The 22,164-nt window shown below is 56.4% G+C and overlaps 1 protein-coding gene across 2 annotated transcripts in view; it reads left to right on the top strand.

Annotated features, from left to right (window-relative positions):
- Positions 1-21,902, top strand: part of ARID1A (AT-rich interaction domain 1A) — a 61,544-nt gene extending 39,642 nt beyond the window's left edge. The window contains exons 5-20 of one of the 2 annotated variants that reach the window (XM_068159015.1): positions 4,837-5,077; positions 5,408-5,497; positions 6,188-6,355; positions 7,060-7,375; positions 8,484-8,629; positions 8,716-8,825; positions 9,456-9,662; positions 10,128-10,335; positions 13,086-13,218; positions 13,531-13,703; positions 13,860-14,010; positions 14,150-14,281; positions 14,393-14,489; positions 16,166-17,039; positions 17,474-17,604; positions 18,298-21,902. In XM_068159015.1, coding sequence (XP_068015116.1) covers positions 4,837-5,077; positions 5,408-5,497; positions 6,188-6,355; positions 7,060-7,375; positions 8,484-8,629; positions 8,716-8,825; positions 9,456-9,662; positions 10,128-10,335; positions 13,086-13,218; positions 13,531-13,703; positions 13,860-14,010; positions 14,150-14,281; positions 14,393-14,489; positions 16,166-17,039; positions 17,474-17,604; positions 18,298-20,031 — 4,911 coding nt within the window. In that variant the 3' untranslated portion in view covers positions 20,032-21,902. Of the gene's footprint in view, positions 1-4,836; positions 5,078-5,407; positions 5,498-6,187; positions 6,356-7,059; positions 7,376-8,483; positions 8,630-8,715; positions 8,826-9,452; positions 9,663-10,127; positions 10,336-13,085; positions 13,219-13,530; positions 13,704-13,859; positions 14,011-14,149; positions 14,282-14,392; positions 14,490-16,165; positions 17,040-17,473; positions 17,605-18,297 lie in introns of both variants that reach the window. The other variant, XM_068159014.1, reaches the window with a different exon arrangement.
- The last annotated feature ends 262 nt before the right edge of the window (positions 21,903-22,164 follow it).

Below are 22,164 nucleotides of genomic sequence, written 5' to 3'. Positions count from 1 at the left end.
CTGGGAAATCGAGCTGCAGGGAGATCCTGGGCTGCCAGTCAGCTGTGTGACTCTGGTGACAGCACTGAGGTGTCTGGGGTGTGGAAGTGAAGGGGAAGGGAAGGACAAGCTCATGATTTTGAGAGTGTTGATGCTTCTTGAAAAGAAACTGCAGGGGAAATGCCATTACAGCAGAAGCCCTTTCACTGGGGGGCAGTGAAGAGGCTTTTCCCCTTTCAGGGAATAAACTCAGCCTTTGTTCTCTGGTCTTGCTCAGGAGCATCCTCATGGAAGCCACTGCCCCTCCAGAATTTGTAAGCTCCACCACATGCTCAGCTCCAGATCAGAATTTCCTTGAGTGCTATCTGGTGATCTGATAGTGCCTGCAGTCATGACAGCCTCTGCTCCTTCCCTCTTCCCCCACACTTCACATGCACTGCAGGTTGGGGATGGGCAGCAGTGCCCGGTGAGATCAGTTTGCTTTCTGGTCAGTCTTCCTGCTCTTCCAGATCGGTGGGATGGGCCAGAGTGGAGGCTTGGAGCTCTTCTCCTCTGCTGTCTGTTGCCTTGATCTTCAGTGTTTCTTGTTGTTTCAGCTCTTTGTTTAACAAATGAGTTTGTATCAGATCCTTGCTCTCCTGCAAGCCTCCCTGCTCCGGCTGCCTTGCCTCCTCATGCCAGGGCTCGCAGCCCTTCCCCTCAGACAGCTGAACTCCCCTGCCCCCTCCTCTGGGTACCAGATCCTGTGATTCCAGGCATGGTTTTGTTGTGGTGTGAAGAGGAGAAGGTGCTAGCTGCCAGAGCGGTGCTGGCAGCGGCGGGGGCTGGGGGCCGCCAGGCGCAGCTGGAGCCGCTCCGGTCCCGGGGTCCCCGCAGGCTTCCGCTATCAGGTCACAGCCCAGAATAACACTGGGCACTATTTCAAGGGAAGAAACTCAGGCTTTGGGGCTGCAGCCAGCCTGGAGTGTGAGATTCTGTGTGAAATAGTTGGAATCCCTCCAGCGTTTTTGATCTGCATGGCAGATGAGCAATAAAAGGCATAAGAAACACATTGGGAACACGTGAGGAGAGTCTCCAGACCCTGACGTTTCCTTCCAGTTGGCAGAGTTGCTGCTGTCAAGCCTCACCTCCTGTCTCAGCTCCATTGGCTGTGCTCGTGGGAGGAGGGAAGGGGAGAGCCCTTCTTCTGGCTTTCCAGGTCTCCTCCTGATGCTCTGTGGGAGGCAAACAAAACCTCCCAGGCCCTCTCCTCTTGGGCTCGCTCCAGAGCCTGCCGCCGGCAGCAGGTCTCCATTATTTCGAGGAGGGTTTCTGCTTTTAAAGGCTTCCCTGCTAGGGCTGCCCTGAAAGTGGTCTGGAGGGAGACTGAGAGATCTCTTTTCCCCCTAGTTTGTGGTGCACTCAGGTACCTGAGACACCAGCTGGAGGGTGCCCTTGGCTCTGGTTAAGAAAAGCCAGCCCCCCACTGTGCCTGGATGGTTGGCACCTGGGTGGAGAGCAGCTCCCTGCTGATCAGCTGCTTGCACTTAGGCATTCCAGCCCCTGCCTCTCCTCCTTCCCCTTGCAGGAGTCTCCCTCTGTGGAGCTAAGTCCTGCGAAGAACCTGCTCAGGAGACGCTGCTCTGCTGGCAGTGCTGCTCTGCTGGCAGTGCTGCTCTGCTGGGGAGCTGCAGGGGTTCATAAACTTGGAGTGAAAGGCACTTTCTGAGCTGCTGCATTTTTATGGTCCTGTTCCAGTTCATGTCCTGACACCCAAGGAAGGTTGAGAGGAAATCCACATTTAGCAGTTTCAGCTGATCTGAGAGGCTGCTCCACAGCTTCCTAGCTTGAAGGCTGCTGTTGCTGTATGTGAGGTCCCTGCTGGTATGCCAGCAATGCAGAGGGGCCCTGGTCCTCGTGGCCCAAGCAGCTCTGCATTAACCTGCTTAATTCAAACTGAACGTTAGTAAATGACTCTCAGCACTTAAGCTGAGCTTTGATGCCTCCCTCGGCAAGGTCACAGCCCTCAGCTTCAGAGACCCTGCTGGAGCTGCTCAGGAGTTCCTTTCCAAAGGCTTTCTAACCTTGCTTCATTTTCTAGCTTGCAGAGATCTTCCTGCCTGCCCTTCCCAAGCCAGCTCCTCCCAGTCTGCCCAGCTCCTGGGTGAATATTGCTCAGACCATGGAGCAGAGAGTGACCTCCTCAGAGCCAGGAGGCAAACCTCCCTTGCCTCCTGGGGGAGGCTGTCACACAGCCCCGAGCAGCAGGGACCTTCCACCTTCCACCCTCCACACTTGCTCTGTGTCTGTCCTCTTGTGCCAGGATTTTGTCTCAGGTGTCCATTTGTGAAATGTTTTGTCCCCTGAGCCTCAAAAAACCTCTCTCCCCTGAGCAGCTGCAGGCTCTGCCCCTCTGCTCTGGAGCTTTAACTGCCCTGAAGGGCTCATGGTGGGGGAGAGGTTGAAGCTGCAAAGGGTTTTAGTCTCCAACTTCATTTCAGTGATGATTGGAGGAAAAAAAAGTGTTTGGATGCATTTGATGATTCAGACTGAAAGTACCTTCATGTATTTAAGTGAAATGAGCTCTGTGAGGGTGCAGAGCCCTGGAGCAGGCTGCCCAGAGAGGTTGTGCAGTCTCCTTCACTGGAGACATTCAAGACCTTCCTGGATGTGTTCCTGGGTGACCCTGCTCTGGCAGGGGGCTTGGCCTGGGTGATCTCCAGAGGTCCCTTCCAACCCTACACTCTGTGGTTCTGTGAAACAGCAGCACTGCCATCCAGCTTCAGGTTGGACTGAGCTGGCTTCTGGACATCCTGGTCCTTTCATTGTCTTAGGGGGGACTGTAGATGTGAAGCTTGGACTGCTGGCTGAAGTTAGCTGCAGTGAGTCTCAGGGAGGGGAGTGTTCTGCTCCTGGTTGTGGTGGTTGCTGCCTTTCAGTGCAAGATGTTGGAGCTGCTGGTTTCTGCAGGAGGAAGGTGGAGTTTATCAAAGTTGTCCTGGGGAGAAAGGCCAAGAGCCTGCATCAAGCAGCAGTGCTCTGGGTGTTCCACCAGGGAGGCAGTGAACATTGCAGGAGCTCTCAGCCACTATTTTTAGGCTGCTTCTGCAGTTTCTTTAGCTTTCAGTGAAATAAACCAAAGCTCTTTGGTTTTGTTCCTCAGGAAGGGAATACTTCAGCAGTAAACAAATATACCTCTGAGGCTGTGGTGCAGGAAATGATCTCTGAGACAGCAGCAGTAATGGGAGGAAGGACACTCAGCACTCCCCCAGGTGACTGCTGCTTTCTGCCCAAGAGCAGCATTTGCCAGCATTGGGGAGAGCATTTTGCTCAGATTCCACTGTTCAGGCAGCCAAGGTTGGCCTAATGCAGCAGGCAGCTGAGTGTGGTGCAGCTGGTGCCCAGCTTTGTCCTCCTGCCCCTCACTGTCTGTCCAAGTGTGGGGAGGTTGGGTGTCTCCCAGGCTGGTGGTTGTGCTTCTGTCAGTCCCAGTTTTCCCCCTGCTGGGGGGTGCTGGCATGTGGCTCCCCAGCTCAGGTGATGGGGAGGTTGTCAGAGCCTTCTCCCCTGTCCCACATCCCCTGGTAGGCAGGGGTGGTGCAGGGCTAGGGCTCCTGCTTGGCTTCTGCAGGCTGAGCTGGCAGTGCCTGAGCTCCTTCACACAGCACAGAGCTGGGCAAGTGTTACCTGAACTGCTGCTGCAGCAGGCAGCATCCATCCCCCCAGTGCAGAGGAGAGCAGGGTGTCCAAGGTGTTTATCAGTTGGCTCAGCCCTTCCTGGTGGTGTTTGGAATGAGGCTGCTCTGCTGCTGGCCAGCTGAGCTCTGTGCAGAGGGAGCTGATCTGGGATGCCCTCAGGGCTGAGGCTGGAGCACCTCTGAGCCAGGGCTGACTGCTCTGGAAGGCTGACAGAGATAGGTGAGGTCCTGGTAAGCTCTGGTCTGCCACTTCTGCACCTGTGTGATCCTTTGAATCCTTGGCAGAGATTTTTCCCTGGCAGGGTTGCAGCATCCCAGCTTTCTGTTCAGGTCTGCCACCACTCAGCCTGTCTTGGACTGTGTCTTGCTCGTCCAGGGCAGGCCGAGCCCCAGGACCTGGCGCAGGCTGCCAGCAGAGAGCTGGGGCCGTGGGGGCTGGCAGCTCTGCTCATCACCTCCTTGGATCTGTGCCCATTTCTCAGCTTGGCCAGCTGATTCTTGGTGCTGTTGCTGTGCAGTCACTGCTCTGGCAAGTGGAGGCTTCACCTGGCTTAGGCTTTTGGTGCTCTTCCTCTCCAGGCTGGGTGCCTGCAGCAGGAAGGGGGATTTCTAGCTCTGCCTTCAGGAAAGGCTGAACTTCCCAGGCTGATTTCTTTGCTGCCTTTGAAGAACAGGAAGTGGGAACCCTGAAGAGCATTCTCTGGTTTTCCTTTCAATCTGTTTACTTTGTTTTTATCCATCTCAAGTGAGCAGTTTCCCAGCTCACACGAGGTGTATGAATTAATTATGGTGAGGCAGGAGCTGCTGGCTTTGAGGCTGAGCCTCTTCCCAGCCATCATCACATGGACTGTCTCTGTTTGCAGTCTCAGCTGTGTTGTGGATGCATTCTTTACTTTCTCACCTCCAAACTGAAGCAGAAGCAGCAAGCAGGAGAGTTTTGCCAGCTGCTGGGACCAGCAGCAAGCACTCAGCCAGCCAGCCAGGGCCCTCCTGGCTCCAGAGCAGGCAGCAGGATAAGGCTGCCTCACTCTGCAGCCACCTTTGTTACTGGTGATGATGTGAGCAGAGCTCCCTGGTTTCTGTTTGTAGAGTGCCAAAGGAAGAGGTGCCCCAGAGGGTGAGAGGGAACAGCCCCACGTCTGTTTTATTCTTGCCTGATCTGTTTCTCTGTGTGTTGCAGGACCTGTCTGGTTCAATAGATGATCTACCCATGGGTACAGAAGGAGCCCTGAGTCCTGGAGTAAGCACATCAGGGATTTCCAGCAGTCAAGGAGAGCAGAGTAACCCAGCTCAGTCTCCTTTCTCTCCACATACCTCTCCTCACCTGCCAGGCATCAGAGGACCCTCCCCATCCCCAGTTGGATCTCCAGCTAGTGTTGCTCAGTCCCGCTCTGGTCCCCTTTCACCTGCTGCAGTTCCAGGTGAGGCTGCTTGGCACATGCTGACCTTTCTGTGGGGCTGCCTCCTGCAGCTGAGGAGGGAATGGCTGTGGCCAGTGGGGAGGAGCTGGCCAGTGCCACTGTGGTTTGAGGTCCTGTGAGCTCATTTCCAGTGTCTGAGCCGGGTGGGAGGGCTGGAACCCAGCAGTGTCATTTTGCTGGGTTACTGTGACTGATCTGCCTCTTGTTGCTCCTCACTGTGGCTAACACAACCTCCTCCTGAAGCTGTCCTCCTGGCATTTAATACTGCTGCCTCCTGGGGTTTGTGGTGTGCAAGCTGTGTCACTAACCACTCTCTTGTTTGTGGTGCAGGCAATCAGATGCCGCCCCGACCGCCCAGCGGCCAGTCGGACGCTATCATGCATCCTTCCATGAACCAGTCGAGCATAGCCCAAGATCGAGGTGTGTGCCATGAGATAAAGGCTTTCATTGTAAAGCTGGATGTGTAACTAGACCTTACCTGGCCTGGTGACATGGATGCTATGGTGAGATAGCCTTGACAGGCTGCCCCAGGTTCATAAGCTGCAAACGTTGAGGCCCTGTGCGGTGGATTCAGCTCTTGGTGGTGGTTTGGCCTCTGGATGCTCCGTCTGAGCCTGGTGGTTTGGCCTCTCAGATGTTTTCTCTGGCTTCTCACAAGCTCCTCTGTGAGTGCTGTGCTCCAAGGTCCTTAACCTGAAGCTTCAAAGCGAGGGATGCTCACAACAGTGCTGTGTCCTTTTCCCCCTGAGAGAATGGGATCAGTGTGGGGGGAATGCAGGAAAGGTTCCAGCCCTCACAGCTAAGAGTTGTCACCAGTAAGCCACCAGACAACCCCAGCAAAAGAAGCAGCCCCCAGGGTTTGCAGAGCTGTGCTGCCTGCTCCTGTGGCATGGAGCTGGCTGGCTTTTCTCTGGTTAAACAGGAAATTGGATCTGTTATCTCAGCAACTAGCACTGCTCCTCCACAGCAGCTGCTGGAGCTCTGGCCAGGCTGCTGCTGGAAGGCTTCTGTTAGCAGGACCCAGGGCTTGCTGTGACCTAAGAATGTGTCCAGTGGCACCTCTGGGTACTTTGCACTAATAATTGTCTGCTCCACTCTCTGGGTGACCAGGTTACATGCAGAGGAATCCTCAGATGCCCCAGTACAGCTCACCCCAGCCTGGCTCAGCCTTATCTCCTCGGCAGTCATCTGGAGGCCAGATGCACGCTGGCATGGGGCCCTACCAGCAGAACTCCATGGGAAGCTATGGACCCCAGGGGGGGCAGTATGGACCTCAAGGTGAGGCACAGTCAGCTCCTCATGGTGGGAACTGAGCCTCTCTCCAGTGTAGGAGCTTGGCTTTGCTAAACTTCTGGTTTGTCTTCCCGTGATGTGTGGGTGGCACAAAGCAGTGCTCTGCTCAGGGCTCACCTCGAGAGTCATGGGGTGGCAGAAGGGTTGGGTTGGAAAGGACCTTGAAGATACCCAGTTCCAACCTCCTGCCATGGGGCAGGGACACCTCCCACTAGACCAGGTTGCTGAAAGCCCCATGCAGCCTGGAGTGATGACCTGTGGTGGTTTCAGGGCTACATCCAAATGTAGATTTCCTCCTGGTTTAGGAGGATGTAGGTCATGCATCCAGTGCAAGAGGGAGGAGCCAGGTCTCCATGGAGAGGAGGAAAATCCAGGCTGCAGGTTTTAGAAAGGGTTAAATGAGGTCTGTTGGGGGTTTTGTTGATCACATTCTGTCCTGACCATCAAGCCCACTGCTTGGTTGATGTTTGGGGAGGGTTTCAGGCAGCTTTTGAGTCGTCGTTGCTTGGCTGTGTCAAAACACATTTGTGTGGCTTATATCCAAGTGCTTTGACTCCTCCTTGAGGTGTGAGCACTCCCCCTCATCTCTGTTAGGGATCTTGAAATATTTGCTGATAGAAGATTTTGATGGTGATTCATAAACTGGCTGCTTGACTGATGTTGTCTTTCCCCTCTTCTCATCTCCTCAGGAGGTTATCCCAGGCAGCCAAACTACAATGCTATGTCCAATGCCAACTACCCCAGCCCAGGGATGGGAGGAAGCATGAACCCCATGGGAGCAGGGAGCCAGATGCATGGGCAGACTGGTGTGCCCCCCTACAGCGGGCTCCCTCCAGGGAGGATGACCCATGCCACCATGGGGAACAGACCCTATGGACCTAACATGGCGAATATGCCACCTCAGGTGGGCACAGGGATGTGCCCCCCGCCCGGGGGCATGAACCGCAAAGCACAAGAGGCAGCCGCCGCCGCCATGCACGCTGCTGCCAACTCCATCCAGAACAGGTGAGGAGCAGCTCTGCCCTGCTCTGCCCAGGCCCCTGCCCCCTGGCACAGCTGGGCTTCAGCCCCGTGGGTGGAGTAACCCCAATCTGGGACCCCTTGAGGGTTTGCTCTTCCTGGGGCCTTGCTCATCAGCTCCAGCACTGCGGAGCTCGGGGAAGCAGCTGGCTGGGGCTCAGCTTCAGAGACATACTTGGGGAAGTTTTAATACCTGTGGATGAAATCTGTTCAAACCTGAGATCTCTTCAGCTGGTTTTGCTTTCTGGTCCTCTTTGTTGCATGAGTGACTGAAAAGGCTCTGCCTGTGTGGTAGGGGCCATAAATCCAGCAGCCTTCCAGCTGCATTCATCTCAAGCAAGGCTCTGCTGGCCCAGTGTGAGCAGCTTCTTCCTTTTAGGGCCTTGATGAGCAGCTGTGGGAAAGCAGCTGGAGTTCTGCACTGAACTTTGCAGCTCTCTTCTGTGGTTGGTTGGGGGATTTTATTGCACATTTCAGAGTAGGTGTATGTGGCCTACAAGAATGCCATGAGAGCCAGGAGCTGGCTTCCAAGTTGGGTTGCCCCAGTGGAGTTGTCAGATCTGTGGTCTGCTCTTGGTGCTCTCGATCCTGGCTTCAGGGCTGCTTCTGCAGTCTGCTTCTGATGTTAGCCAGGGCTGCAAGAGGGCAGGCTCCCAAATGGTGTCAAAGCCCTGTCCCTCTGAGGAGGGGCAGCTGTGGAGGAGGTTTTCTGGTGCATTTGAAACAATGCAGCTTGTGTGGGGAACAAAAGGAAAGGCAGAAAAAGCCTCAAGTGTGGCTGCAGCACTGCAGAGTCCAGAGGGCTGCAGGGGTGGCAGCTCTGATCCTCCTCGTGAGGGCAGCACAAGTGAAGTTCTGTTTGGGGTGAAAACACCTCAGAACTGAACCTCTCTCAATGATTTGCATCCCCTTCTCTTTTGAGGATGTGACTGAGGCTCTGGGGTAGCCAGACTTTAACAGGGCACCTGATCATTGGTCTGCTGCTGGAGGAGTCACTGCTCCAGTTGCTCCTCACAAGCCTCCCTCCCCAGAAGGCAAGATCTTGCTACTGCCTCTTTGGAATAAGCATCTGTTTGTTCCTTGCCTTCTCTAGGCCTCCTGGTTATCCCAACATGAATCAAGGGGCAATGATGGGCACTGGACCTCCTTATGGCCAGGGAATTAACAGTATGGCTGGGATGATAAACCCCCAGGGCCCACCCTACCCCATGGGTGGGAATATGGCCAACAACTCAGCAGGTAAGGTGCTGCTGGCTGCTGGGCGCTGTGTGGATTTCATTGCACTGCCTTGAAAATGAGTGCTGAAGGTTCTTTGAACTTCCTAGGGATGGCAGCAAGCCCTGAGATGATGGGCCTGGGGGATGTCAAGTTAACACCTGCAGCTAAAATGAACAACAAGGCAGATGGGACACCAAAAGCTGAATCCAAGTCAAAGGTAAGATGTTCTGGGTGCTGTTTAGCGTGGCTGTTGGAGCATTGTCACATCAGTATGGTGAACAGAGTCTTGGCTGTAGGGCTTCACCTGGAGCCTCGTGCTGAAGCTCACTTCTGCTTTGGGAGTTAGTGTGTTTGGAGAGCCCAAGCCATTTCTGCCTTTACTCCAAGGGTGTCTGCTGGAGGTGGTGGAAGACAGAAGAATGTGCTCAGGCACTACATCAAAGGACAAGGGGGGTGCAGGAGCAGAGCTTTGTGTCTGAACACAGCCCTGGAGGACTGGGTGGGTCGGGTGTGTAGGGAGCAGGGTGTGAAGCTCAGACTTCACAGCTCCCACCTCTGCAGTCAGGAATTCCTCAATCCCTCTCTCCTCAGAGATGGCTCTCTGCAAAGGCTCCTTGGGGTTGGGTTGGTCTCTGTAGCTATCCTGAAAACTCCAAAGCCAGGCACTGGGAGCTCCCTGAGCAGCAGCTGCCTGTGTGCTGCCTTGGTCGGAGGATCCTTGCCTGGCCTTGCGCTGAGCTCTCCTCAGGAGAACAGCAGAACTTTGAGCTCTTTCCTGCAGTCCTGAGTGGTGAACTGGCTGCTGCTGTGCTGCTCAGTCCTGATCTCTCTTTCCTTCTCCCAGAAGTCCAGTTCCTCTACCACAACCAATGAGAAGATCACCAAACTCTATGAGCTGGGTGGTGAGCCTGAGAGGAAGCTCTGGGTGGATCGGTACCTGGCCTTCACCGAGGAGAAGGCCATGGGCATGACCAACCTGCCAGCAGTGGGCAGGAAACCCTTGGACCTTTACAGGCTCTACATCTCAGTGAAGGAGATTGGAGGACTGACTCAGGTGGGTATCCAGCAGCCAAGTGTGGCCCCTAGGGGTTTGTAGTCAGTCAGAAGCCAAGGGGCAGCACAACTGCAAGGTGGCTTTGGGGCCAGGTGTCAGCCATGGCTTCCAGCTGTGCTGCTTTGCTCGGTGTTCTAAACCTCAGCATCCCTGAAGTGAGCCACAGGGCTGGCTGAGATCAGTCTGTGCTGAGACTCACCTCAAGGAGGTCTTTTCCCTACTTTGGTCAGGGCAGAGGTTGGTGACCCTCTGTCTTTGCACCTGGCTGTCAGCTGCCCTCATGTTTGCAATCTGCTCCTCTCGGAAAGATTCCTGGGGGTGAGGAGGGGAGGTCACTAGTCTGGGGGTTTGAAAACAGCTGTTGCTGCTCAGCTCAGCCCTTGCTGCCTGCTCTCTGCTAGCTGGGGAGTGTTAACTTGCTGGAGAAGGGTTTGAGTTCAGAGCCTCTGGTCTGGTTGTGTGCAGGTCAACAAAAACAAGAAGTGGCGTGAGCTGGCCACCAACCTGAACGTGGGCACGTCCAGCAGCGCTGCCAGCTCGCTCAAGAAGCAGTACATCCAGTGTCTGTATGCCTTTGAGTGCAAGATTGAGCGGGGGGAGGACCCCCCCCCAGATATCTTTGCAGCTGCTGATTCAAAGAAGTCTCAGACTAAGATCCAACCTCCATCCCCAGGTGAGTCCAGAGCGGGGTGAAGTCATGCAGAGAAAGTCTGCAGCAGCAGATCCCTGCCACTGTTCCCCTGACCCCAGATGTGGGGTACACTGGCTCCAGATGTGCACAGAGCCCTCTGTGTCTCTTTCTAACCAGCTCCTCCCTGGTGGTGCAGGTGAAATACCTTTGTGATGTGGCAGGGAATGAGCAGAGCATCACCAGGGAATGGCTTGGGTTGGGAGGGACCTCTCAAGCTCATCCAGACCAACCAAGCTGCAGCCAGCAGGGACATCCTCAACTAGAGCAGGCTGCTCAGGGCCCCAGACACCCTGACCTGGGATGGTTCCAGCCATGGGGCAGCTCCCACCTTTGTGGGCAGCCTGGGCCAGAGTCTCACCACCCTCAGTGTCCAAGATGCTGGCAGGAGTGAGTCAGAGCCTGCTGGGACAGTTCACTGGTTTGTGTCCCACCTCTGTACTAAGCTTAAGAAAGACCTAAAAATACTTACCCCCAGCCCAGTGCTGCCTGACCCTCAAGGACCATGTGAGGACCTGGTGGAGAGAGGGCTCTGGAGTTGGGCCCTACCAGGTGATCTCTGCATGCTCCCAGCAGCAGCCCTTGATGTCCCTGCTTGGCTCTGGGAGCCTGCTGGAGAAGCTGTGCTCATGTTGCCTTCTGGCAGCAAGTGCTTGCTGTGGGGGTGCACTCCTCTGCCTCAGCAATTGCTGCTCTCTGTCCTCACCAGGAGACTCTGAGGACTTCCTGAGACTGTGCACAGAGAGCCTTCTGAGCCTGTCACAGGTTGCATGCTCTGGAGATGAGACCCTTGCACATGAGCTCCTGCTCTGAGCCTCGGTGGGCTGCTCCAGCTCCTGACTGTTTAGCCAGATTCAGATTTGTTAAACAAAACCCAGAGAAGGCATCCAAAAGCATCCAGGCTCAGCCTGCTTGCTGCACTCTTTGGTCTCCAGAGAGTCTCTGATGGTTTCTGTCTCGTTTGCATGGAGCTCAGTGTTTGAGCTGCTGCTGAACTCGCCAAGCCTTTCAGCTGCTTTGCAGTTGTCCCTGCAAGTGGAACCTTCAGCTGCTCTTTCTGCTCAGGAGCCTGTTCCTGTAGGGGAAACAAAACCTCTACCCTGCTTTGAAGTTCCTGTGATATTTGCAACAAGGGCTTTTTGGTTCTGAAACCTGGCATCAGCTCTGTCTGGCTCCTGAGAGTGGAATAATGAACCCTCTTTGGAGTGGGCTCAGTGGTCCCAGCCCAGCTAAGCCCTCAGCTGATTCTCAGCCAGGTGTTCTGGCAGCTCCCTGGACCTGTGCTCTGCTGTGCTTTACACAACTACACCTGGGCTGGCCCGGTGCAGCTTCACCCTTGGTGTGCTCTGCAAGATGAAGTTGACTTCTGTGGCACTAGACTGAGCTCCTGGCTGAGTTTGGCTAAGCCAGAGCACAGAGAGGCTTTGGCCAGCGTGGGCTGGGCACGGCCATGCAGGCACCGCGCGGCCTCCTCGGTGCCTGCCGGTGACCTGCAGCCTGTCCCTGGGGAGCTGGCAGCAGCCTGCCTTGGCACTCCGATTCCCAGAGCGTGGAACTGGCCTGGCTCCAAGTGTGTGTAACTTTGTGAGTGGGAGTGACGGCAGGGGGTGGGGACAAACACCAAACGGCAGCCACGGGGGAAGGCTCCAGGCCTCTTCCTGCCAGCGCCGGGCAGGGACAGAGGTGCGCGGGGAGGACTCCCGGGGGACGCCGGGGAGCCGCAGGGAGGGCCCGTGAATGAAACTCCCTGCTGGGCTCTGCTCAGCCCTGCCTTCTCCAGAGACCTCCCCGGGCTGGGAGGGAGTCCTGCAGGAGGAGGACAGGGTGCCAGGAAGGTGGGGTGTAAACAAACATGCCCCGGACCTGACCTCGGAGGATTTTAATGAATAGCTGAAATGAGTCATCAAGCAGGGCTGGAGCTGAGGGATAGCATCGGGTGCTGGGGCTGGTAACTAATGGAAACATTAATTAAGAGTTCAGCTCTTGCTGGCTGCGAGGAGCAGATGAAGCCAGGAGCTGAGGCTGGTGCTGGGATCCAGGGGCAGAGGAGGGCCGCGGCTGCCGGCACAGCTGGCTGGCACATGACAGCCTGGGAGTTGTGATGAAAGCCTTCTGCAGCAGAAAGCAAACCTCCTGCAGAGCCAGAACTGGCTGGACAGGTTCTGCCTTCGGCGGAGGATCCGGCAGCTCCGGCATTCCCTGCCCCAGGAATCCTGGGGAGTGGTGCATGAGTTAACCCCTCCGGAAGGGCAGCGTAGACAGAGCAGCCTTGTTCAGAGAGACTTCAGCTGACACCCTGCACTTGTCATCACTAGAGACTGAGGGACTTCCAGGGGAGGGCTCAAAGCTACCTGCTCCCTGGGCAGGAAGTGAAGCTGTCCCTTGGCAAGAGGCAGCACCGGCCACGTGGTGCCCTGCACAGCGTCAGCCTCTGAAGCTCAGGTGGCTTAGCCAGCACCACACAGACCACAGTGGGGGCCAGGGGGTGAACCAAAACCTGGTTAAGAATGAAAATGTGATGGAAGTGAAGATGTCCTCTCAGCTTCAGGTCACTGTCTGTGGTGCTTCTGGGAAGTCTGGCCCAGGGTGTCCTTGAACTGTTGAGCTCCTTCTGCTTCTCCTGCCCTATTTCATCTGTCTCCTTGGAGGACTCTGGTTCGTTGTCTCTTGAGGCTGGTGTTTGGGGAGGTTCTGCAGGGTGCAGAGCTGCTCACACCACACTTCTGTTCTTGCAGCGGGGTCAGGCTCGATGCAGGGCCCTCAGACACCTCAGTCCACCAGCAGCTCCATGGCAGAAGGAGGAGACCTGAAGCCACCAACTCCAGCATCTACGCCACACAGTCAGATGCCTCCTTTGCCAGGCATCAGGTATGAGAGCACTGCACCCTCTGCCACCCAAGCAGTGAGCTTGGAGGTCTCCACCACAGGTGGCTGGAGACTTGAGTGCTGGTCTGGGGGAGCTCCATAGCTTTGCTCCTCTGTTAACAAGGAAGCTCCCAGCAGGGTGTGAACAATCACTGCCCCTGGGGTGGGATCTGAGGCTTGGATCTGGGGGCAGCTCTCGATGCCTCTCTGGTTCTTGTGGGGAGTAGCAACACCTGAGCGGGAATGTGTGGGGAAGGCATCCTGAGGGGCCTCCTGGAGCTCTCTAATGCTGTGTCTGTGGGGTCTTTGAACCAGGAGTAACTCGGTTGGCCTTCAGGATGCCTTCGCAGATGGCAGCGATCCTGCGTTCCAGAAGCGCAACTCCATGACTCCAAACCCAGGGTACCAGCCCAGCATGAATACCTCTGACATGATGAGTCGCATGTCCTACGAGCCAAATAAAGATCCCTACAGCAGTATGAGGAAAGGTGAGGCAGTGCTGCCCTGCCCCTGCCCCTGCTCCGCTCCAGTACCGGCCCCCCGCCCGGCCGTGCGCCGGGATGCGCTGTGGGAGCCCCAGGAGTGGGACAGAGCTTGGGGGGCAGGGACAGAGCCCCTGACTGTTGCTCCTTCCACCATTCCAGCTCCAGGAAGCGATCCCTTCATGTCCTCAGGGCAGGGCCCCAACAGTGCTATGGGTGACCCTTACAACCGTGCTGCAGGCCCAGGGATGGGCAACATGGCCATGGGGCAGCGGCAACACTACTCCTACGGAGGTCCTTACGACCGAGTGAGGTAGGTGCTGCTGAGAGCCTGCCTCGCCTGGCTGATGAGCTGAGGACCTCTCCTCCCTGCTGGCATCAGCCTTTCCCACCTGAGGAGCAAGAGTGGATTTAAATGAACTTGCTGGGGTTTTGTCTCCATCTCCATGCAGGACGGAGCCCGGCATGGGACCTGAGGGCAACCTAGCGGCCGGCACTCCGCAGCCCAACCTCCTGCCTTCCACCCCGGAGTCAGGGATGTACTCCCCCAGCCGCTACCCCCAGCAGCAGCAGCAGCAGCAAAGGTCTGTGCAGGCTCTTGTCACAAGCAGCTCTTCCCACTGCAAGAGCTCTGAGACTTGGGAAGGGGAAGCTTGCACCCGAGCAGATCAGTAATGCTTCTGTTTCTTCTCCAGACATGATTCCTATGGCAATCAATTCTCCACTCAAGGCACATCCTCGGGCAGCCCCTTCCCTAGCCAGCAAACTACCATGTACCAACAGCAGCAGCAGGTAAAGGATCAGCAAGGGGCTGGTTTGATGGACAGAGCAGAGCTTTCTCTCTGAAATCCATGAAAAGAGGAGGATGGAAACCTTTGGGCTGTGTGTTTATCCCTGGGTAGAATGAAGGAGCTTATCCAGGAGGCTTTTTTGCCCCCAGTTTCCAGGTAGTTTGGGTAAGTTTTAGTGCTCCCAGCACTGACCTGGAAGGTTGTGTAGCTTGCAGACACAGGTGCCCTGGCCAGGCAGCAGATCAGGAAGCTTTATTGGGCTTCTCTGCCCCTCTGGAACATTCTGAAGCCCGTCACATTTCTGTAAGAAGTGATCAGATGAGTTTGGTTGGGGTAGGTCCTTGGTGGCTCTGGAGAGCTGCAGACAAAGGCTCCTCTGCTGCCCCTCTGCCTCCTCCTCAAGGTTCTCCACCCCCAGGTTTGTTTCAGGACAGAGTTTGAATGAACACCCAGCTCTGTCCAGAATCCTCATATCTGACTTGCTCTCTGTGTCAGTGCCAGGGCCCAGAAGGTTTTCCTGATGATTCTGAGTTCTCTGGTTTAGGAGAGCATAGAGAGGGCACTCACCAGGCTGTGCTAAGAATAATTCCAACTGCTTTGCAGTTTGGCTCTGCAACCAGAGCCACGGGGCGCTGGGCCAGGAGTTCCAGTTACTCTGGTTCCTGTCAGCTTTGAAGCCCTAGAGCTCCATCTGAAGCCAGTCATGACCCTGGAGCTTCTGAGCAGAGCATGGAGCAGCCAGAGCCTGGACCCTTGGAGGCAAGAGAGGGCTTGGGGTTTAATTTTGTCTCAGCAATTGACTGTTCTCTGCATTTGCACTTAAAAGATGTAGAGGGGAGAGCAGTTCTTGGTCCTTTCAGTGATCTGCAGATTTCAGACTCTCCAGCCTCCAGAAGCAGCAGGAGTCACAACAGTGTTCAGGTTTATCCTGTTTGATGCTGCAGCATCAAACCTCTGTTTTGGGGAAAGCCTCAAGAGAAGCAGGGTCTGATAAGAGAGGAGTAGGGTCTGAAAAGAAACAAGAACTTGTGCACAGCTTGGCTCGTGGTGCAAGCGGGGCCGAGCCTTCCCCACAGGCAAGTCCTTTCAGGGGGCAGATTTCAGCCCTCCAGGCATCCCTGTAGAATCCACAAGGAAAGCACCCAGCCAGTCACAAGGAATTGGCCTTGCCTCCTGAAAGGGAAAGGCTGCTCCAGTTGGGGCTGGACGTGGCTAAGGAGGAGAGGAGGCTCAGCCTCTCGCAGGCCGTGCTGTGGGGCATGTGCCCTGGCTCTGAGCAACTGCCTGCTGAGCTGTGGGTTCCTTGTTTCCCAGTAGATGATCAGGCTGGAAGGGACCCCAAGGCTCACCTGCTCCAACCTTTCTAGCTGATGGTGTGGAGCTGCAGCGAGCTGCCCCAGCAGCCTGTCCAGCTGAGGCTTAAAGTTCCCCACGCAGGGGACTCCACTGCTGCCCCGGGAGGTGATTCCAATGTCTGACTGTGCTCGCGGGAAACGCTTTCCCCCGGAGCCCCACAGGAATCCCCCCAGCAGTACCTTGTGCCCCTTGTGTTCTCCATGGGGCTCCTCGTGCGGAGGGAGCCTCCCTGCTGCCGGCAGCCACCCTTCCCGTGCCGGCGCGGGGTGCGAGCGCTCCCGCGGCTGCCCTGACGCCTGCCCTGCCTCTGTTTCCCTGCAGAACTACAAGCGGCCGATGGACGGCAGCTACGGGCCGCCGGCCAAGCGGCACGAAGGGGACCTGTACAGCGTCCCCTACAGCGCCGGGCAGGGGCAGGCGCCGCAGCCGCTGCCCGCAGCGCAGAGCCAGCAGCAGAGCCAGCAGCCGGGGGCGCAGCCGGCGCCGCAGCCGGACCTGTACAACCAGTACGGCGGCGCCTACCCCGCCGCCGAGCGCCGCTCCGCCGCCGCGCCCCAGGGCCAGTTCCCCTTCCAGTTCGGCAGGGACAGGGTCTCGGCGCCGCCGGGCTCGGGCGCGCAGCAGAGCCTCCCGCCGCAGATGCTGGGGGGCCCGATGCAGCCCGCCCCGGAGGGCCCCCAGCAGGGAGCCCTGTGGCAGGGCCGCGGCGAGATGGGCTACAGCTACCCGAACCGGCAGGGCGCCGGCGCCGCGCCGCAGGGGCCCGCGTACCACGGCGTGAGTCGGACGGAGGAGATCCTGCACTCGGAGCAGAGGGTCAACCACGAGGGGCCGTGGCCCGCCCACGGCAACCGGCAGCCTCCCTACGGCCCCTCTGCCCCCGTGCCCCCCATGACGAGGCCCCCCCAGTCTAACTACCAGACCCCCCCCAGCATGCAGAATCACATTCCTCAGGTATCCAGCCCAGCACCTCTGCCCAGACCGCTGGAGAACCGCACTTCTCCCAGCAAGTCTCCCTTCCTGCACTCGGGGATGAAGATGCAGAAGGCAGGGCCCCCGGTGCCTGCCTCCCACATCACACCAGCAGCTGTCCAGCCCCCCCTGATCCGGCGAGACATCACCTTCCCGCCCGGCTCCGTGGAAGCCACACAACCTGTGCTGAAGCAGAGGAGAAGGCTGACAGCAAAAGATATTGGTAAGAGGAAGCTGCTCTGCTGCTCTGGGCCTGCCCAGGGGGTGGGTCCTGCCTTTGCCTCGGTGCTGCCAGATGGAAGGGTTCTGCTTGGCTTTGGGTTGTGTTTTCCTGGACCCATGGAATGGGTTGGGTTGGAAGGGTTCCAACCCCCTGCCAGGGGCAGGGACACCTCCCACCAGCCCGGGCTGCTCAGGGCCTCATCCAACATGAACTTGAACACCTCCAGGGAGGGGACATCCACAGCCTCCCTGGGCAACCTGTTGCAGATGTTTGCTGTGGTTTCAGACATCATTTTAGCATTGCCTGGGGAGAGAATGCTGGAACCTCAGCTCCATGCATCATCTCTGCTCTTCCTGGGTCCAAAAAGCAGTGCCAAGTCTCCTGTCTCGTTTTCCAAGTGCAGGAGCTGGGAATCTCTTGTGTTTATGTTCCAGGAACTCCTGAAGCCTGGAGAGTGATGATGTCTCTGAAGTCCGGGCTGCTGGCTGAAAGCACGTGGGCCTTAGATACCATAAACATCCTGCTCTATGATGACAACAGCATCATGACCTTCAACCTCAGCCAGGTGGGGGCAGATGCTTCCTGCTGCAGGTCATTTGGTAGGGTTTCTGTCAGCGAGGCAGCACCGAGCAGCTCCTGCCCTTGTGGGGCCAGGCTGCTCAGCATCCCTGTGGAGCACACCAGGACAGAAGAGAACCTGGGGACTGGGTCCCTGTGCTGGTTACTCACTGGCCTGATACATTTGTTGGGGCCCAGGCCTGTGTGTTCTCCTCTCTGTGGTGCCTCTGGAGCAGAGGAAGTGAGTGATGGTGGGGAGGCCACAATGGACTCTGCAGCGAGAGTGAAAGGCTGGAGGCTGTTGGTGGCTTTGGGTGCTGATGGTTTGCCTTCACCCCTGGCTCTGCCCTCAGGGATGTCCATCCTGAGGCTCAGCCTTTGCCTCCATGGCTGTAGTAAAAGCTGCTCAGCAGTGCTGTAAAGGCTGTTTTGCTGAGTGCTGCCCTTCCCCTCCCTGTGTGTTTGCACAGGTCTGGGGGTGCTCTGGGCACTGCCAGCCAGCATCTGGGCTTGGCTTGGCTCCTGCTCTCAGAGGGTGGAAAGCTCTGCAAAGAGCTTATTACCAGCATCCACTACTGAACAGCACTGCTGAAATTCTCAGCCCTTTCTCGTGCTCTGCTTTCCCAGCCTCAGCCTAAAGTTGTTTTCTGATCACTGCTCCCTTCCTTCCTTCCCCTCCTGCTTCTCTCCTCCCCCGTAGCTCCCAGGCCTGCTGGAACTCTTGGTGGAGTATTTCCGGCGCTGCCTGATCGAGATCTTCGGAATCCTGAAGGAGTATGAGGTGGGAGACCCAGGGCAAAGAACACTATTAGATCCTGAAAGGTTCTGCAGATCTTCAGCTTCCTCTCACGAAGAAGGGGAGGAGGAGGAGGATGAACCACGGAGCCTGAACTGCGAGGAGGAGGAGGAGGACGAGGACGAGGAAGAGGAGGAGGCTGCGTTTGCAGGCAAGGACAAAGTACCTCTGGAGAGCAGCGAGGAGAAACTGGCAAGCAAGTTCGACAAGCTGCCGGTGAAGGTGGTGCAGAAGAACGACCCCTTCGTGGTGGACTACTCGGGCAAGCTGGGGCGGGTGCAGGAGTTCGAGAGCGGCCTCCTGCACTGGCGGATCGGCGGCGGCGACACCACCGAGCACATCCAGACACACTTCGAGAGCAAGGCGGAGCTGCCTGGGACTCACAAAAGAGCTTCCTGCCCCGCGGGCCTGAGGAAACGGTCAGCAGCCGACAGCAACCCCAGCACTAGGGAAGGAGAGGCTCCTCCCTCCGACGGCTCCTCGGAGAAGAGGATCACTGCCACCATGGACGACATGCTGTCGGCACGCCCGGGCGCCCTGGCCGGGGAGGAGGAAGAGGTCAAACCTCTGGAAGCGGCAAAGGAAAGCAGCAAGTTTCCCTTTGGCATTAGCCCAGCCCAGAGCCACAGAAACATCAAAATCCTGGAGGATGAGCCTCACAGTAAGGACGAGACGCCCCTCTGCACCCTCCTGGACTGGCAGGACTCCCTGGCAAAGCGCTGCATCTGCGTCTCCAACATCATCAGGAGTTTGTCGTTTGTGCCAGGCAATGACTTTGAGATGTCCAAACACCCTGGGCTGCTGCTGATCCTGGGCAAGTTGATCCTCTTGCACCACAAGCACCCCGAGCGCAAGCAGGCGCCCCTGACCTACGAGAAGGAGGAGGAGCAGGACCAAGGGGTGAGCTGCAACAAGGTGGAGTGGTGGTGGGACTGCTTGGAGATGCTGCGTGAGAACACGCTGGTCACCTTGGCCAACATTTCTGGCCAGCTGGACCTCTCCCCCTACCCGGAAAGCATCTGTTTGCCTATCCTGGATGGACTCCTCCACTGGGCAGTGTGTCCGTCCGCGGAGGCCCAGGATCCCTTTCCGACGCTGGGGCCCAACGCGGTCCTCTCCCCCCAGAGACTGGTCTTGGAGACGCTCAGCAAGCTCAGCATCCAGGACAACAACGTGGATCTGATCCTGGCCACCCCCCCGTTCAGCCGCCTGGAGAAGCTGTACAGCACCCTGGTGCGGTTCCTCAGTGACAGAAAGAACCCCGTGTGCCGGGAGATGGCCGTGGTGCTGCTGGCCAACCTGGCGCAGGGGGACAGCCTGGCGGCCAGAGCCATCGCCGTGCAGAAGGGCAGCATCGGCAACCTGCTGGGCTTCCTGGAGGACAGCCTGGCGGCCACGCAGTTCCAGCAGAGCCAGGCCAGCCTGCTGCACATGCAGAGCCCTCCCTTCGAGTCGACCAGCGTGGACATGATGCGCAGAGCCGCCCGGGCGCTGCTGGCCCTGGCCAAGGTGGACGAGAACCACTCGGAGTTCACCTTGTACGAGTCGCGGCTGTTGGACATCTCGGTGTCGCCCCTGATGAACTCCTTGGTTTCACAAGTGATCTGTGACGTACTGTTTCTGGTTGGCCAGTCATGACAGCTGTGGGATCCCAGCCCCCGTGTGCGTGTGCGTGAGTGGAGCCCTTAGGAACTGACTGTTGCCCTTTATTTATGCAAAACCACCTCAGAATCCACTGTCTGCCCTGCGCTGTCCTGCTTCTCCCCTCGGGGGGGGGCAAGATGTGTGCCCCCTCCCCTCCCCTCCCCTCCCCCCATTTGTCCTGAATCCCTTATTAAAGGAGACAAAAGTTCTGTCTACAGAGAAGATTTTTTTTCCTTTTTTAGATCACTTTTCTGTTTTTCTGTTAACCAAAGTTGCTGTTTGTTTACAGTGAGTTTGGGGAAAAACAAACAAAAACCAGAACCCAACACAACAAAGAAGCGACTTGGCTGTGCCCTCCCCCCCCGATCCCCCCCGCCAGGCAGCCCCTCCCCAGCTGTCTGCGGTGGTAGAGCTCCTGAAGGACACAACACACAACCCCCAAACACAAAGCCTCTGCTGAACTCTGCTGTGGTTTATATCCTTTGTACATTCACAAACCCTGCAGGAACCCAGAACTTCTTAACCCCCCCTCCCCCCCCCCCCCCCCCTCCCCAAGCTGTGAACAGCCCTGGGCCCAGGGAGGGCCTCGTGTGTGCAGTAGCTTGGTTTAGAGAGAGCTTCGTGTACTGTACACCTGCAGCTGTCAAAGCCTTTGCTGTAAGGATGTCTCCCATGGAAGAAAAAAGGAGAGGAAAAGAAATAATAAAGTGAGAAATAAATAAATCAATAAATAAATAAAATGGAGGAAAGGAGAGGAGAAAAAAAAAGGCAAAAAAGGAGCCCAAAAGGCAAGAGGAGCCCCAAGCCACCAGGACCAAGGAGGCTCCGCAGCGAGCTGTAGCTTTTAAAAGTTTTTAGTTTTAACTTCGAGGAGAAAAAAAGGAGAAAAAAAAGAAAAAGACAAAAAAAACCAAACCAAACCCAAGGCAAAACCACCAAGAAAAAAAAGGCTTTTCCCCCAAAGTATCATGTGTGAACCTACAACACCCTGACCTCTTTCTCTCTTCCTCCTGGATTGTATGGATAACCCTGAGATCACCTCTTTAGAACTGGTTTTAACCTTTAGCCGCAGCCCTGGGCGCTGCTCCCTCCCCTCCCCCCCCTCCCCTCCCCTCCCCCCCCGTGTACATATCTCTGACGTTGTACATTGCACATCCCCCCCCCGGCCCTGCCCCTCCGCTGCCCCCAGCCCCCAGCCCCCGAGTTGATGACCTGCAAAAGCGAGACGCAGTTATTTAATCTCTTGCCGGCCCTCCCCCGCCCGGAGGACGCTGTGCAGGTCTCTGTGTATAAAGTCCTTGCTGGCTCAGCAGCCAACCGCCGGAGAGGTTCTCCCCCTCCTTCCCTGGGGTTTTTGGGGGCTTTTGGGTTATTTGTAGTTTGAGTTTTTCATTTCTCTCTTTGCTTTGCAGTTGGTTTGATTTTGGGTTCTTTCCATTTATTTTTTTGTTTTTCCCCTTCTGCTCCAGGTGTGAGGAGAAAAACAAAACCAACCCCAAGCCCTAAGGTTGAGTTGGAAGCTTCCTGAGGGAAGAAACAACAAATTTGAGGCTTTTGGTAGCAGTATTTTTGGTTTTATTTGTCGTTTTGGTTGGGATTTTTCTTTGGGTTTTAGTTTATTTGGGGTCCTTTTTCAGCGCTGAGTTCTGCATCTTTGTATTCCAGATGATGTAGCTAAAAAACAAACAAACACAAACAACCCACAACAACCAAACCAACCCCCACCCCACCACCAAAACTTGATGTAAATTCCTCCCTTTTTTTCCTTTTTTGGCTTAATGAATTCTCATTTATCAGTATGAAATCTTTATACTATATGTTCCACGTGTTAAGAATAAATGTACATTAAATCTTGGTAAGATGTTTGTAAGGGTTTTCTTTGTTAGCAGAGCGGGGAGGGGGCTGCAGTGCTGTCAGGGCCTCCTGGTGTGCCGGTGGTGATGATGATGATGATGATGGTGCAGGTCAGCTCCTTCCTGTCACAGCATAGAGACCTGGGAGGTCCTGCACCGCCTGGGCGTGACAGAGGCTTGGCTTGCTCTGGAGAGCCCCCCCCGAGCCCTGGGCGCTGCTTGGCTTTCCCTTTGCCTTCTTCCAGTGGTGGTTTGGCTCAGGGCTGCAGCTGGC

The sequence above is a fragment of the Melanerpes formicivorus genome, unplaced genomic scaffold (genome assembly GCF_026170545.1).
Source record: "Melanerpes formicivorus ecotype bairdi unplaced genomic scaffold, bMelFor1.0.p_v2 SCAF_45, whole genome shotgun sequence".
In the NCBI taxonomy this organism is placed as follows: Eukaryota; Metazoa; Chordata; class Aves; order Piciformes; family Picidae; genus Melanerpes; species Melanerpes formicivorus.
This window is presented reverse-complemented; position numbering and strand designations above follow the sequence as displayed.